Source organism: Stegostoma tigrinum, chromosome 36 (genome assembly GCF_030684315.1).
Source record: "Stegostoma tigrinum isolate sSteTig4 chromosome 36, sSteTig4.hap1, whole genome shotgun sequence".
NCBI classification, from domain to species: Eukaryota; Metazoa; Chordata; class Chondrichthyes; order Orectolobiformes; family Stegostomatidae; genus Stegostoma; species Stegostoma tigrinum.
In genome coordinates, this window is record NC_081389.1 from 26,005,486 (window position 1) to 26,021,848 (window position 16,363).

Below are 16,363 nucleotides of genomic sequence, written 5' to 3' on the forward strand. Positions count from 1 at the left end.
ATGGTCTCCTTTCACATTGTAGGGATTCTTTAATTCTATGAAAATTTGATGATGATTTAACTAATGTCCAGTGGGCAGGTATTGTAGTTATCCCTCCCGTATTACATAGGTTGCATTTCTTGTAACACCCTCAAAGATGAGCTACAACAAAGTTGATCCAATTTTTTTTTTTGCAAAGCATATTTTAATTTTTGTTTTGGACATACACAGATAGAAAAGCAGTTCAGTCTTTTTCTAATAGAATTCCTACAGTGTGGAAACAAGCCATTTGGCGCAACAAGTCCACACCAACCTTCCAATCAGCTTCCCACCCAGACCTATCCCCCTACCCTGTCCCTGTAATCCTGCACTTCCAATGGCCAACCCACCTATCCTACACATTCCTGAACACTGTGGGCAATTTAGCATGGCCAGTTCACCTAACCTGTACACAATTGGACTGTGGGAGGAAACTGGAGCACCCAGCAGAAACCCATGCAGACATGAGAACATGCAAATTCCACACAGACAGTTGTCTGAGAGTAGAATCGTATCAGAGTCCCTGGCTCTATGGGCAGCAATGCTAACCACTGCGCCAACATGCCGCACAGTTTTGTACATTCTTTGCATATTGAGAACCAACATTTGGGTTTGACTTTCTTTATAGTTGCAACAAACCAAAGTCATTTTTTAATTATGTAAGAAACGATTTACATGTATTTGAGGCATCAAGAGTGTCCAATAACTGAATGGACCATCATTGTACTTCGGCAGAAAGAACTTAGGCCATGGTGGCCCTGCTAAGCTTTTGTGCATCCCTCAGCACTTAGTCCTGGACCTTGGAATTTGCCAGTCTGCAAAATTCGATCGAGACCAACTCTTCGCACTGAAAGACCAACAGGTTTGGGAACACCGGAGAGTGTCCTTCATCAAGTTGACGGTCTTCCAGATGCAGTCAATGTCTGTATGTGTTACAGGGATCCTGTATAGCACAGAGTCTTGCATCAAGGAGCTGCTCAGGACAACTCTGTACAAAATTACTGTGTCTGTCGCCGGACTACCTTTGCATACATACGTTCCAGAAGGACATGTGTGACAGTTTCATCCCACCCCCCATCCAACCCACCAGCTGCTTTAAGGGCAATATGCATAAGGAGTCCAGGCATACATGAAGAATTTGATGAGTAGTGCCCATGTCATCATCAGACAAGTGATGTCTTGGCGTTTGTTGGAAAGTTCTGTGATAGGGCATTCTGCCAAATGACTTTGGCAGTCTGCTCAGGGATCCACCCTCTCCTTATTCCACAGGGTCTCAAGATTGTTACTTGCTAACCACTTCCTAATGGATATGTGGTCAAAGGTGTTTATCTTTGCAAATTTCTCCACAAAAGATAGGTGAAACGAAACAGCCCAACTACTTGGAGTGTTCTGCGGCAATAAGGTCAGACCTATCCTACATACCTCTGGGGAAAGATAGAACCTCAGTACGTAGTGACAGTTGGTGCTTGAGTACCAAGGGTGTGTACACAACTTGATGCAGATGTACACAAGCGTGGCCACCAGAATGAGGATGGTATTGGGTACATTACCCCTACCCATCTAGAGCTTTATATGTGGTGCCCCTTCAGACTTGATCCACGTTTGACCTCCACATGAAATGGAGGTCGGCTTGGGTGACTGCAGTGGTGCAGGGTCAGGGAATTGGCCAGACCTATTATAACACCAAGAATGTGTCACACCTGATGACCAGCATTTTATTTTAACCCGTAATGGAGAGAGAGCAGTGCTCCCATCTGCCCAGTTTCTGCCTCACCTTCGCAATATGCTCTTCCTAAGCTTAGATGCACACCGCAGTGCCTCCAGGCCGTACACCCAGCACCTTCACATAATCTGTCCTAATGATGAAAGGTATAAAGGATCAGTCAGCCCAGTTTCCAGAGAACATGGTCTCACTCTTGCCTCAATTTACCTGGCCCCAGAGGCCAGTTCAAACTGGTTTGAGATGCTTGCGAGTCTGCACACTGACAGCAAATCTGAGCAGAAAACAGTGATGTCACCCATGTGTAGGGAAGCCTTGACATTCTGGCTTCCACTGTCTAGAATTCCAGTTACTACTGAAAGAATACCCAGAATATTTGCTGTCTGTTTGATTATTGTCTTCAATTATTTGGAGTAACTATCAGAACCTGTTACATTTAACTGCATTTAATCATGATTGGAATAGAATATGTCATGAGTAGAATTCTGCAAATAATCTCATTTAACTTTGCAGTACTATTCTTCAACCTAAGAATGTAACCTGCTTGAGAGGCTCTTCATCCTCTTGGTGTCTGAATGCTACTGCTTTTGGAGGTGGAAGCCTACTTTCAGCCATCCATTTGGTAGAATAAAATCACTGGAGCATCTGTTAAAATGTTTGCCTGCTGAAGAAGTCGAGTTATCTTGGACCATGCTTTCTCATCTTGCTACAGCATTAACACTTAACCCCTTTGCATTTGCAAAATAATGCAGAATGCTAAGAGAGAAAGACCTGAAATGACAGAAGAAATAAAATAAAATTGTCAGTACATGCAGTGTCTAAGCCTCAAGATGGAAAGCACTTCAGATGCCTACAAAGCAGTAGAATGTCAATTCTTCAAATGATTCAATCTAAAATGCGTTACCTTCACTCAAAGATGTATATAATTTCGAAATTCACAAGTCTGAAGTGTATGGGTTTCTTATATTAAACATATTTCATGTAGAAATTTATGCTACTAGATGTATCCATTTTTAGATTCAGAGGCAACTATGGTAACCTAAAAAGTGTCTGTTGGTAGAGAGTGCTTACAGAAAAAACTAGCACCCATAAGTCATAAATAATACATGTTTGTCTGAGAATTCGGTTCAATGGGTTAAACATCGGCCCAAGCCAATTAAATGAACAGTCGTCTCTGTTCTAGTTTAGAATCCTATGTAAAATGTTTTCAAACGATCTAGCCCAGTTCCTTCAGGATATGGGCTCATATTCCAAAGCTCTCCCAGATAATGACACCAAATTAACAGGAATAGCTGGCCTGGAAATTGAATAAAAAGACCTGAGTTGAGCACTGAGATGCTTTAGGACATAATAGAAAATCTTTTACTTTGCATCTCACCTTGCCTTCCCTGACTTGGGTGTACTTGATGCTGACGTTGGATACCGCAAGTAAAAATCAATTACCATGTATCCTTCATCTTGACTAGAACAAGAACGATACAATTTGATTTGAAAGAAAGGTTTACCTTGTGAATTTATAAGATACTATGAAGTTATATACTTTGTATAACACCATTGGGTAACCTTTTTTATTCACAGTGTGGATAACACAGAGGATCCAGTTTATGAAAGTTTAGAGGAGTTCCATGTCTTTGTTTTGGCTCATGTATTACGAAGACCAATTGTTGTTGTTGCAGATACAATGCTAAGGGATTCTGGAGGTGAAGGTTAGTCTGCCTTTTCTTCTGTTTTATTCTTTTAAGGTAATTTTCTCCAAGTGATTCAATATTCCAGTGGGCAACACCACACAGTGAAACTAGTTAGACTGGCCTGTCACCTGAGTTCTTGTGGAACCTTAGCCACGCAGTGACACATCGTAAAGGTTAGGCACTTCAAGCATAGTAATACAGCACGGAAGCAGACCCTTTGGCCCAACCAGTCCATGCCAATCATAATTCCAAACTAAACTAGCTCTACCTGCCCGCTGCTAGCCCATATCCTTCCAACATTTCTTGTTCGTGTACTTACCCAGGTGTCTTTTAAAAGCCATAACTATGCTCACATCCACCACTTCCTCAGGAAGTTCATTCCACACGCGAGCCACCCTCTGCTTTACCCCTGTACCTTTTTTAAATTTCTCTCCCCTCACCATAAAAGTGTGCCTCCTCCCAGTCTTAAAATACCCTATTCTAGGGAAAAGACACCTCCCAATAACCCTATTTTTAGACCTCATGATTTTATAAAATCTCTCAACCTTCTACGTTCCAGTAAAAACAAGTCTCAGTCAATCCAGCCTTGCTTTACAACTCAAATCTTCCATACCCAGCAACGTACATTAAATCTCTTCTGAACCCTCTCCAGCTTGATAATATCCTTCCTATAACTGGGCAAAAAGAACTAGACACAGTATTCCAGACAAGTCCTTACCAATGTCCTTTACGACCTCAACATGACTTCCCAACTGCTAACTCAAAGGACTGAGCAAGGAAGGTAAGTGTACTAAAAGCCTTTTTAACCACCCTGTCTATCTGTAACACAAACTTCAAAGAATTATGTACCTGCACCCCTAGGCCCCTTGATGCTCCAACACTACCAAGGCCCTACCGTCAATTGTAGAAGCCCTGCCCGTTTGTTGTACCAAAACACAATACCTTGCGTTTATCCACATTGAACACCGTCTGCCATTTTTCAGCCCATTGACCCATTTGGTTAAGATCTCTTTGTAATGGTGTTCGACAGAAAAATTCTCCATGTGTCATTCACTTTGTACCTTCAAATTTCACAGCAGCTGGTTCAAGAACTAGTTACAGGTACACCCTGAGCCACAGGATACTATATATAGTACAAGATCTGCCTCCTGTATCTGCAGCCATATACAAGTAAAGATGAAGTTAGGGGCCAGATATTGTCATGCAGTAGGAGTAAAATTACAGGTAGTATTGCTTGCCATGTTGTTAACTACATATATTTACAACCAGTTTGAAGACAGCACTAGCGGGCAGCTGCATGCTTGACCATAGTTGGTATATGTAGAGCAGAAAGGGGAGAGTTGATAAACTTTAAATAATAGTGACTATGTACCAAGAATGAAGAAGAGCACGTTCACCTCAAGAATAATATTCAGTGAATTGTTTTAAATAAGTCTGTCCAATTTACAACTTAATCCAAAAAACAAAGAGCTGTGGGTGCTGAAAATCTGAAACAAAATACATGTTGCTGGAGAAGCAAATGTGGCAGCATCTGTGGTGTTTTGTTTCAAGATTGTTTTAAATTATCAGTGCCTTCAGTAACTATTACAGGTGCAGTTAAACTTGAGCAGCAAGCTAGACAAGGAATTCTTCAGCAAAATGCACAATTGTTTAATATTAGCACTTTGTGCTGTTTCTCCAGTCTGCAAATAGTGATTTTGAGATGCAATACTCAATTAATGAATAATTTGATGTCATGGAAAATGCTGTAAATACATAGCAGTCCAGTCAGTACCTAAATAAGAATAGTTAGGTTACGTTTGAAATAGGATCTTCCAATAGACGGCTGTGAAGAAAAGGCCATCTTTAGTTTTGAGATGACTCTGCTATATCAGTCGATTATTTCACATCCCAGTGCCCAGTATGCTGAAGAAATGTTAATGCTTTTTATTGTTGCAGCATTTGCACCAATACCTTTTGGAGGAATTTACTTACCTCTGGAAGTACCCCCTAACAGATGTCACTGCTCACCTTTAGTCTTAGCCTACGACCAGGCCCATTTCTCTGCACTGGTTTCTATGGAACAGAATGATCAACAGCGGGAACAAGGTATTATGTATGTATTTTCTTGCCATTTGCCTGTATGTGATGTCAAAGCCTCAACTGATTTGAAAAAGGTTCAAAGATAATCAAACAGACATTTCACTTTCAAAACAGCCTTGAAATTTCAAGGAGGCTGTTTGTTGAACACAATCTTGGACTAAACAAGGTAATATTCAATTACTCAATACTAAAAATTAATGTCCTTGTGAAAATGAGTAGGAAAAAATTCTAGCTGACTGGTTTGATTTCATGTTGTTACAGTTTAGTTTAACTGAGTGGTAGTGCACTTATCTCTGAGACAAGATTGAGTTCCAACCACAGCAAGAGTTTCATGTTCAGAAGATGAAAAATGAAAAAATTCTAGCTGACTGGTTTGATTTCATGTTGTTACAGTTTAGTTTAACTGAGTGGTAGTGCACTTATCTCTGAGACAAGATTGAGTTCCAACCACAGCAAGAGTTTCATGTTCAGAAGATGAAAAATGAAAAAATTCTAGCTGACTGGTTTGATTTCATGTTGTTACAGTTTAGTTTAACTGAGTGGTAGTGCACTTATCTCTGAGACAAGATTGAGTTCCAACCACAGCAAGAGTTTCATGTTCAGAAGATGAAAAATGAAAAAATTCTAGCTGACTGGTTTGATTTCATGTTGTTACAGTTTAGTTTAACTGAGTGGTAGTGCACTTATCTCTGAGACAAGATTGAGTTCCAACCACAGCAAGAGTTTCATGTTCAGAAGATGAAAAATGGCCTTGTGTTTATGGAGAATGTGTTTAAGTTTAGAAAATTATAGGAAGATACTATAGGTCTGTACTGGATACTAAAATGTTTCAAATGACAAGTGATATGAACTGAAAGAACAGACAGGTGAAATGATTACTAAATAATGGTCATACTTTATGCAGCCATCTCAGTATGACACTTTTTGTTTTACTGAAAACAAGATATTGGAAATGCCAGCATCTGAATGAGAAGAGACAATTAATCTTTGTTCAGATGTTGACAGAACTCTCATGCATTTCTAATATCATCTATGTTTCCCCTGTTTTTCAGCGCACTCATTCTTTTTCCTTTTTTCCCTGCACACTCCTATTATCTGGAACAAGTTGAGCTGCATTTGCTGTTGATCGATCTGCTGCTGCTAGTTTTACTGTTCTGGTCATATTGTTTTCCACTGTCTGAGCATAGTGGAATAGTATTTTCTCTTTATGTAGATCCCAAATGATGTATTATAGTAACTACATGTTTTAAGTTGCCCCTATTAATGTTGTTTTGCATTGTCTTTGGTAAGTTTATAGGGTCTGTAACCTTGTTTAACATCATTAGATAAAATGTAGTTTCTCACCAGTGTGACATAGGGCCGTGTGACCTGATTATTGCCATTTTGAAGCAGCTTGTCCCCCACCCCAACCCATCCTTTTGCTGGTTCCCTCTCCTCAAAATGGGTAACTTCTCAAGATTCTTCAATAAGAAGCCAGACTTCAGGGCCAGATTGAATTAGAAGCCAGAAGTTTCAGGGCTGCTGAAAGTGCAGGTCTGGACGGTGCAGAAGTGCCAATCTGGGATTGTTAGATTTAATAACTAAGTGTTGAACTGGAGGAACATAGCAGGTCAGGCAGCATCAGTGGAACAGGAAAGCTGAAGTTTTGGGTCAGGACCCTTCAAATGACCTTTCAAAGTTGCTCCTCGTGCTTCTTGATGCTCTTCTCCATAGCCTTGGCTCACAGTGACAGCACAGAGGAAGGAAGTGGTGAGCGGGAGCAGAGCTGGGCATGAGCAGGATGGGGTACCTTGAACATGGCTTTTCATGTGGATACGTTATTATTTTGAGGTGGGAAGTATTTGCATAAAACAAAATATTTCTGATATCCATTTGTTTATTCTGTTATTCTTAAATGTAGAAGATTGAACATGTTTTAATGAAAATTTCTATCAAATTCCAGTTTGAGTCAGTAGGGTTTAGTCTGGTCACTACTGTGGAATAATTTAGAGTTTGTTGCCATCTGCTGGTACAGTTTATAAATTTCAAATGTAACTTGCATTTTCTTCGCACAGCCACCATTTCATGGAACAACTTGCCTTGGTTAGAAGAGCAAAAGCAATAAATTTATTAGCCTCCATATATTCAAATTTCTCATTTATTTGTAAGTCTGGACTAAAACCTTTAAAAGATATCTGGCGAAACAACATGTCTTTGCAAGGCACCACTAAAGCTCTTTGACATGGGTTCTTTGCAACAGCTGGGAGGACAGGCATATAAACATCACTGTCCTTGAAGCAGCTGCCAGTACCAGCATTGAGACTGCAATCACCCAAAACCAACTCTGTTGAGCCAGCCATGTGGAATCACGTGGAAGACCCTTGCTGAGAAAACACTGACTTGGAAGAAACTGCTGTTATGAAGGGTCATAATTCAAGTACACCCAACAGCAAGAGAAAATATGGAATAGGAACTAGAGAAAGGAATGCCAATGATCTCAAGGCCAAAGACTACTTCCACCTTTCAGAAACTCCTGCCAAACATGTGGTAGAAATGCAGCTCCAGGATCAGGCTTATCAGCCACAGAGCACCTGAACCTTCTCTGTAATTAAGGATGCCCTTAACCATATCTCCCTCATGTCCTGCATTTCTGTCCTCAAACACCCTCCCCACCCCCAACAACAATAAGGATAAATTTCCCATAGTCCTTACGTACCACCCCACCAACCTCCGAATCTATTGTACCTGATCTATTGTATCCTTTTTCCTGATGTGGTCTCCTCTATATTGGGGAGACCAAACACAGACTTGAGGACCAATTTGTGGAGCATTCACATTCTGCACGCACCAACCAACCTGACCTTCTGGTTGACATCCATTTAATTCCCCTTGTCACTCACCAGGCGACATGTCCATGCTTGGCTGCCTCGACTATCAGAGTGAGGCCAAATGTAAATTGGAGGAATAACACCAGATATTTCACCTGGGTGCCTACAGCCCAATGGCCTCAATATTGACTTCACCAGCTTCAAAATCCAGCCCTAACCTTATCCCATGTCCAGCCCTCCCCTCCTCTTTGTCTCCTTGACCTGACCTAACCTGTCCATCTTCCTACTCACCTATCTGCTCCACCCTTCCTACTGACCAATCACAATAACCTCCTAACTACATCTACCTATCATCATCTCATCTACCCTTCCCCACCCGACCCGACCCTCCCCATTTACGTCTGGGCTCCCCTCCCCCTCCCCAGTCCTGATTAAATGTTTCAGTGTAAAACATGGACTCCCCTGCTCCTCGGATGTTGTCTGACCTGCTGTGCTTTTCTAGCTTCACATCTACTGACTCTGGCTTCCAACAGCTGTAGTCCTCACTGTCTGCAAACTAGTGACATGGAATTTCCTAGGTGGACAATCATATCCATTAACAAGTATTTCCAATTTGATGAAAAAAAAAGTGAAGTTTAGTTGTCTGAGACCTTGCACTCTAAGTGAGGAACATTTCAGCAGTGCAATATGCTGTTAACACCATATGGCACTGTACTCCTTGCTGTCACTGTAGAAAGAGTCAAATAGGATGATGATTAAGTTTTAATCTGCATCATCGCAAGTGTAAATATCATCCAGTTTTATTTTTCTCCTCCAGTGTTGTAATGCTTTTTTTTTATTGTGAAATGCGTATCCGGGCTCAAAGTAGGTTCTGTGTATTTATTCAGTATTTCACAATGGTGCTATACACTAACGTGTCAAGCTTGTTCAGTGGGTGGTATTCATGCCACTACATCAGAAGATCATGGTTTCATGCCCTGCTACATGTAATTGAGGACACACCAATGCAGGACTGAGCGAATGCTGCGCTATCAAATGTGTTTCTTGGGTAAAATGATTAAATTAAGCCTGATCTGTTCTAGAAAATATTACACAGGACTATTCCAAGAAGAGCCACGGAGCTCTTTCAAGTGGCCTGACAGAATGTTAATCCCTCAGTTAACATTATTTGAAAGCAAATTTTCTGGCCAGTGTTGTATGGTGTTTGTGGGACAAATTGCCAGCCACATCTCAAGTATTCTAATAATCACAGTACTTAAAAAGTAGCTCATTGCCTATAATGTGGTGGGACATCTGGAGTTACAAAAGCTGTTGTATAAATTCTGTTTGTTTTCATTGAGCACATTTGTGCAATTACATTGATACAGAAACCTGCAGAGTGGACAGGCCTGAGCCAGAGGGTCAACTTACGTATCACTTGATTAAGTACATTGTAGGTAGTATAATCTAACGAAAGATAAAACACAGACATAAGATGCTAAAAGTACATTTATGATCATTTTGAAAATAGCCAGATCAATGTTTTGTATGATTCCTTTCTTAATGTAGTTAGAATCACAATCCCTCCAGTGCAGAAAGAGGCCAGTTGACACTGGCCCTCTGAAGAGCATTCCACCCAGACCCACCCCATCACTGTAACCCCACATGGGGTTTATACTTTGGCTCACTCTGATAACCTACACATCCCTGGACACTGTGTTGCCATCTGTTTTCAGCATGGTCACTCCACCTAACCTGCATATCTTTGGACTGTGGGAGGAAACTGGAGCAACAAGAGGAAACCCACAGGCACAGGGAGAATGTGTAAACTCCACACACAAGCCCAAGGCTTGTTTTTTCTCGACATAAGTTCATTGCCTTGCTGCATGTTTCTAGCATTTGTAGTATCTGCTTTCTATTTGTTACCGTGCCTTTTTGTCTTTGTATAGTTTAATTACACTTGCAATGAATATTGAGCCTTCTCTTATTTACGCAGATACTTGATTTGGTTGGAAAGCTTTATTTCCAGGGAATCCAAAAAAATTTCGCTTACCTTTATTTGGTATATGTCTACTAGAACTAACACATTGATTTGGGCATGGGATTAATTAATCAGTTTGTTTTTGTTACTGAATTATTGATTGGAGCTGGAGTTATACGGATGTTTTCACAAATGCCAAGTTTCTCATCTTGTCTATGGTGATTCCAATTTGTGCCTTTAAAACAAAAAGCTTGGCTTCTGCTCCATGTCTTCACATTAGGTTGAGAAATTGGTGTGCAGCTGTACAGGTGACACGGTCTTGAAGCTATCGCATGCGTTAGGCACAGATTCAGAATAAAGCCATGCGCCTACACTATCAAGCATTCAAAAACAATTATAGCTTCACAATTCTAATATTAATGACCCTCAGTAAGATTGCAAAAAAAAATTTCTCCATTCAGAAAACTGTTCTTTTCCAACACCTGAAAGAGATACTAATTGTCAATATTATATATTTGTTGCTGTAATATTTTCTGTTGTTTAGCTGCAATTCCCTTGACTGACTCAGAACACAAACTGCTACCTTTGCACTTTGCAATGGATCCCAAGAAAGATTGGGAGTGGGGAAAGGATGACAATGATAACACCAAGTTGGCCAAGTGAGTACATTTGATTTAATTTGCTTTTAATTTCAAACCATATATTTTGTTCCCTTTTGAGAATCACAAAGCTTTTATTTTACATGTAGCAATTTTTCAACTTTATCATAGAATCATAAAATCTCTATAGAGCAGAAAGAGGCCATTTGGCCCGTTGGGTCAGTGCCCAGACCCAGACCCTTACCCTATCTCCCGAAATCAGCACTTAGCATAGCCAATCCTAACCTTGGACTGTGGGAGAAATCTGGAGCACGTGGCAGAAACCCAAACAGACAGGGAGAGTGTGCAAACTTCACACAGTCACCCAAGGCTGGGATCGAACTAGGGTCCCTGACACTGTGAGCTACCATGCAGCCCACAGTCTTTGCCTGAAGACTTATGCCAATTGAATGTATAATAATTGACTGGTTTTATCTGATGTCAATTCATAGTTAGGGTTGTTAAAGTTACTACAGGCGGTGGCTAACCTTTTGTCCATGTAGATGTTTTATCACCGTGCATTCTTGTCTTCCAGCTTAGTCCTTTCTCTGGAAGCCAAACTTCACCTACTGCATAGCTATATGAATGTATCCTGGATCTGTATTCCTGCTGAAACTAGGGTAAAGTATTTCTGCTTTTAAAGTGGAAGGGACAACATTTCCTGCTTTGATTTATGTGGCTTGTAAAGCATATCTTCAATGATGCTATACAACAGAGACTGTAATAATGCATGTTTTTTACATGAGCAATGACATTGTGAAAACTTGTATATCAGTTGTAAAATTCTGTCTGTTATTTTCAACATAGTGTTACCCTATTTATTATGAGTGAATTAATACCTCCGTGGAGTGAACAAAAGAGCTTGTTGTGTTTACATTGAAATTTGTGCCATCTTGCACAGTGGGGTTTCAAAGCTATTTGCTTTGACTGCTATTTGATTTATGTTATTGCTGTTAACAGTGTGATTTGATATATGACCATTGTAAATATAAATTTTCATTTTCCATTCTCGAGTCACAAATACATTTTTTAGTATAACAAGCTTAATCCAGCTGTGGGTATCTGCTGACATAAAATAAAGTTAGTTTTACTATTTTCTGGCAGATGAATGGCTAACTACCTTTCATAGTGCAAGTGTGAGCTATGCGAAATAGGAAGATCACAGGTTCAGTTAACTGGTCTGTGTTTAGTTGGCTCAATTCATGTACAGTTGTTTCGATTCCACAATTGGTCTCAAAACCCTTACCCTAAAGGAAGGAAATTATCTGCTGATTATTCTCTGGTGGTTTCTATCATGCAGGACATGTGTAGATGCCAGGTTTTCACAGCTGTGTGCCTACAGTGAAATATCTGAATGGCACTTATTGTCAAAGGCTACATACACACAGCCTCAGTGAGGCACTACATTAGACAAAACTATTGCAACAGTCACATTTTAATATAAATGAGTTTGTTTTATTCTAATAATTTTGTATAATGCTGTAGATTTTATTGGGTTAGTTATGAATTGTTTGTACTCACAGGCACCTTTGGCCCAGCCAGAATCACCAACTGCTTCAGTAGGGGAAGATGCCCATTCACTGTCAGACTCAGAATCAGACAGAGACTCCATCTGCAGCAACTCTCATCTTAATGGAAACAAAAACCAGAAAGAGAAAGATAAAGGCGATAAGCAAAAGAAGGAAAAGAATAGGACAGACTCTGTCGCAAACAAACTCGGGAGCTTCAGTAAAACCCTGGGGACTAAAATAAAGAAGAATATGGGAGGACTTGGAGGTTTGGTGCATGGAAGAATCAGCAAAGGAAATTCAAGCAATGGGCGCAATGGGGAGAATGCAGAGAAAGGGAAGAAAAAAGAATCCAATAAATCTAATAAAGGAGGTAAAGATGAGTCATTGCAATCTTCAAGTTCATCTCCTATTGACAAGTCAAATATTACCTCTGTTAAAGCTCCAATAGATAAACCAGCTGACCAGTGGAAATACAGCACTGATGTCAAACTCAGCCTCAACATATTGAGAGCTGCTATGCAAGGAGAGAGGAAGTTCATTTTTGCTGGACTTCTGTTGACTAGCCATAGACATCAGTTTCACGAGGAAATGATTAATTATTACTTGACTACTGCTCAGGAACGCTTCAATGCAGAGCAGGAGCAAAAACGCAAAGAGGCAGAGAAAAAAGCTTCCACTAACTCCACGTGTAAAAAGATGGAACATGAACCATCTGAGAAAAGCAGGGTGGAATCACATCCTCAGGTGGACACTCTTCAAGGTTCTTGTCATGGCCATATAGGTCAGCTGAACTCAAAAACACAAAGAAGGAGTGGTCAGGCAACAGAGATCAATTCACCCGTCAGAAATGAGATCCCTAAAACTGGCACCCTCACCTCTGCCCACTTTACGCACACGCCAGCTTTGTTGCGGCATGTCATTCATGTGTCTGAAGTTAAATCTCAGTCATCAGACTACCAAGTTGACGTTCAGCCACCCGTCATCGGCTCCCTGAAAACATGTGCAACATACCCGCAGCATAGTCGCTCGCTGTCATATAAAACTTACTGTCCAATAGGGTTCCCTACTGTAGAAACCATGGAACCTCTGAAGTGTTTGCTGCCCCCTGAACGTAAAAGCAACACGTTTACCAATGGGTTTTCTACAAGTGATGTTAATGGCTACTTGGAATATGCAGATGAGGGTGTTTCCTCAGTGTGGCAGAATGGAGAGCAAACCAAAGGACGGGTTATGGTGGCCCCTCCCTATTCCCTACAACAAAACCGATGCAAACAGCACAACTGCCCCTTCTACGGCAGCCCAGAAACAGAATTTTATTGCTCTTACTGTTACAAAGAAGAACTTCAACGTAGGGCAAGAGGAAGCAAGTCTATTTAACTGAATTGTTTGGAAAATGTCGTTCCAGTTTCTCAATATTAACCAAATCCATCATTACAAATATTTTGAAGGAGCAACTTAAGTTGAGCATCCATTTATAACTCTTTATACCATGAAGCAAAGTCTGTTCATTACATTTCAAGAGTCCTTGAGTTGCGCTACAGTCGATATATTAGAACAGATTACAACCTCTGTTCAGAATTGATGCTCCAGCCCTTAATTTTTGTTCACTCACCTGGAGTAATGTGAGACTTTTTCATTTTGTTACTCCATGGACTGTTACCAAATAATTAATTCCAACTTTTTTTTAAACTACACTACAGCAAAGTAAATGCCAGGAGATGATTTGCACATTAGTTACCAATGTAAAAGTGATATGGTGACATAGAGCAGAAAATAACCATATATTTGTGTTTGTGAACTAGAAGATGCATTATGACTGAAATTTACAAACAAAAGTTAAAAATTGTAATATAGAAATTATTTTTATATTATTTTCACAAATGTGCTGCAAAAGCAATATTTTGCGCTTTTTATTAAAAAAACACATTTGCCATTTTATTAGGTGATTTAACTGCAGAAACTGTTAACTAGAAGCATATAATAGAGCTTTGTAATGTGCGTTTATAAGCTCCAGTGGACTTGAGGAGTGGCCCAGGCATTCATACATTTTGATATTTTGTAAACATGCAACTTTCTTTAAGAAATGGGTTTTTCTGAACCTTGCTCCAGTGTTTTGACATGGCTTCAGTGTTTTGTTGAGCTGTTAAAAATCTTGTGCACTGCTTTGCGGTGGCTGTAGTTCATTGCTTTGCCCTTTCCAGCCAAGAATTTTTAAGTGAATGCATTCTAATCTTATCTGTGTATGTTTGTCACACTGCAGACATCACATCACACTTTGCCACAAACTCAAAGCAATTGTTGAAAAGAGGAAAAAGCCAGTTTTTTGGGTTCTTCTGCCCCAAACCCAGAACTTTACAGCAGTTATACTTGCCCTGTGATTGACATCAAAAATTCACAAGCAGTTGCAACTGCCTGAATTTTTTCATACTAACAGGGAATATTAGAAGTGGCCTTAAAGGGACAGGCAAGATTAGTATCTTAACATTACAACAACGCTCAAGAAGCAACTTTGCTGTGAACATGCCATGGGATTGTCTACTAGCCTTCTTTTAATAACAAGACAGACTAGTTCTGTGCGGCTTTTATTTTCAATGATGTTGCATTTTTTGTTTTAATATGAAAATAAAGCTCATAGGAATATTCTCTTCTGTAATAATCTTACCACTATGCACACAATGACAAAAGCAAAAATAAAGAAATGGGGTAACTGAGCAGGTCTGGCTGTATCTTTTGAAGAGAGAAGCAGTTTATGTTGCAGTTCAGTGATCTTTTATCAAGCTGTTTGTCTTTCCAGAGATGCTGCCTAGCCTGCTAAGGATTTCCAACACCTTGTTTTTATTTCATTTTTTCAGTATCCGTAACAGTGGAGAATATAAATACCAGTGGATTGCATGCGTACCATCAGGGAACTCTTAAGTTTGCTGTTTACATTACTCAATGATTCGGCTCTCCCAATTTATATCCATTCAGAAAATCAGAAACCACATCCCCACCAGATTCCCAAGAGTATGGAAGAATACTTTTGGGAAAGAGGGAAGTAATACCTGACTACCTGACATTTTAAACTTGATGTAAAACTTCCTGTCCTTCTGGGAGAGGGAGGAAGGTGCTGAAAGCTCTCATGGAAATTTACAGTTAAGTGTTTAATATTTTCTGATTACTTTGAACTTAAGGTTGAGAAATGATGCAAAGAATATCAATTCCAAGACCTTGAAATGTACCTGGCTACTTGGAATGAGAAAATTCATCATTATTTTTATTTATCTGTTTTCAGAACAAGAAACTAGTTTGCAAACGACAGACGTTTCAACAACATTAAAACATTTAACTTATGGTGAAAACCAGTGAGCTCAGGAAACTTGCTAAAATTCTTTGAAAGATTAAACAAAGTAATAGGTTTTGCTTGAACTGTGATTGACTGTTGCTGGATTATTTTTCTCATTATGATCATCCTAAGGTTATCCAAATGGTGATAAGCCCAAGAAGCTCATTTTCAAGTTTACCAAGAAACTTCTGAAATTTATTGCAAAGACCTGATCTCTGACATAAGTTGTGTGTTAAAATAAATTATGATTGAGGTGAATGTGATAGATGCCATTATTAGATGGGATATTCAATGGGAGATGCCTTATCTTGTTTGATCATGGTATTCTGTATTGTTTTAAATGTTTATCACCTGACTTGCACTGAAAAATTAAAACCCATGTTATGCTGACTTCCTGCATTAAACTGTTTATTTTCTATGTGTCTAAAATTAACAATGTGGCATTGCTTTAGGTTAGGTTTATTAATTGGATCAACTTAAACATTCAGTTGGTAATTGCTAATGCACTCTGCTACATCAGTGAAATTCAGCAGCAACTGAACCACTGTTATTGGCCCAAATGCCTTAGGAATAAATAGGAGAATTCCTTCAGGCTTTCTGCTGTTCTTCATCCA

At 39.7% G+C, this 16,363-nt stretch overlaps 1 protein-coding gene across 5 annotated transcripts in view; it reads left to right on the top strand.

Moving 5' to 3' along the window:
• otud7a (OTU deubiquitinase 7A) overlaps nucleotides 1-16,139 on the top strand; it is a 163,811-nt gene extending 147,672 nt beyond the window's left edge. For all 5 annotated transcript variants that reach the window (XM_048520796.2, XM_048520801.2, XM_059640113.1 and 2 more), the window contains 5 exons: nucleotides 3,317-3,444; nucleotides 5,365-5,514; nucleotides 10,820-10,934; nucleotides 11,449-11,533; nucleotides 12,437-16,139. In XM_048520796.2, the coding sequence (XP_048376753.1) occupies nucleotides 3,317-3,444; nucleotides 5,365-5,514; nucleotides 10,820-10,934; nucleotides 11,449-11,533; nucleotides 12,437-13,801 (1,843 nt within the window). In that variant the 3' untranslated portion in view covers nucleotides 13,802-16,139. The remainder of the gene's footprint in view (nucleotides 1-3,316; nucleotides 3,445-5,364; nucleotides 5,515-10,819; nucleotides 10,935-11,448; nucleotides 11,534-12,436) is intronic.
• The last annotated feature ends 224 nt before the right edge of the window (nucleotides 16,140-16,363 follow it).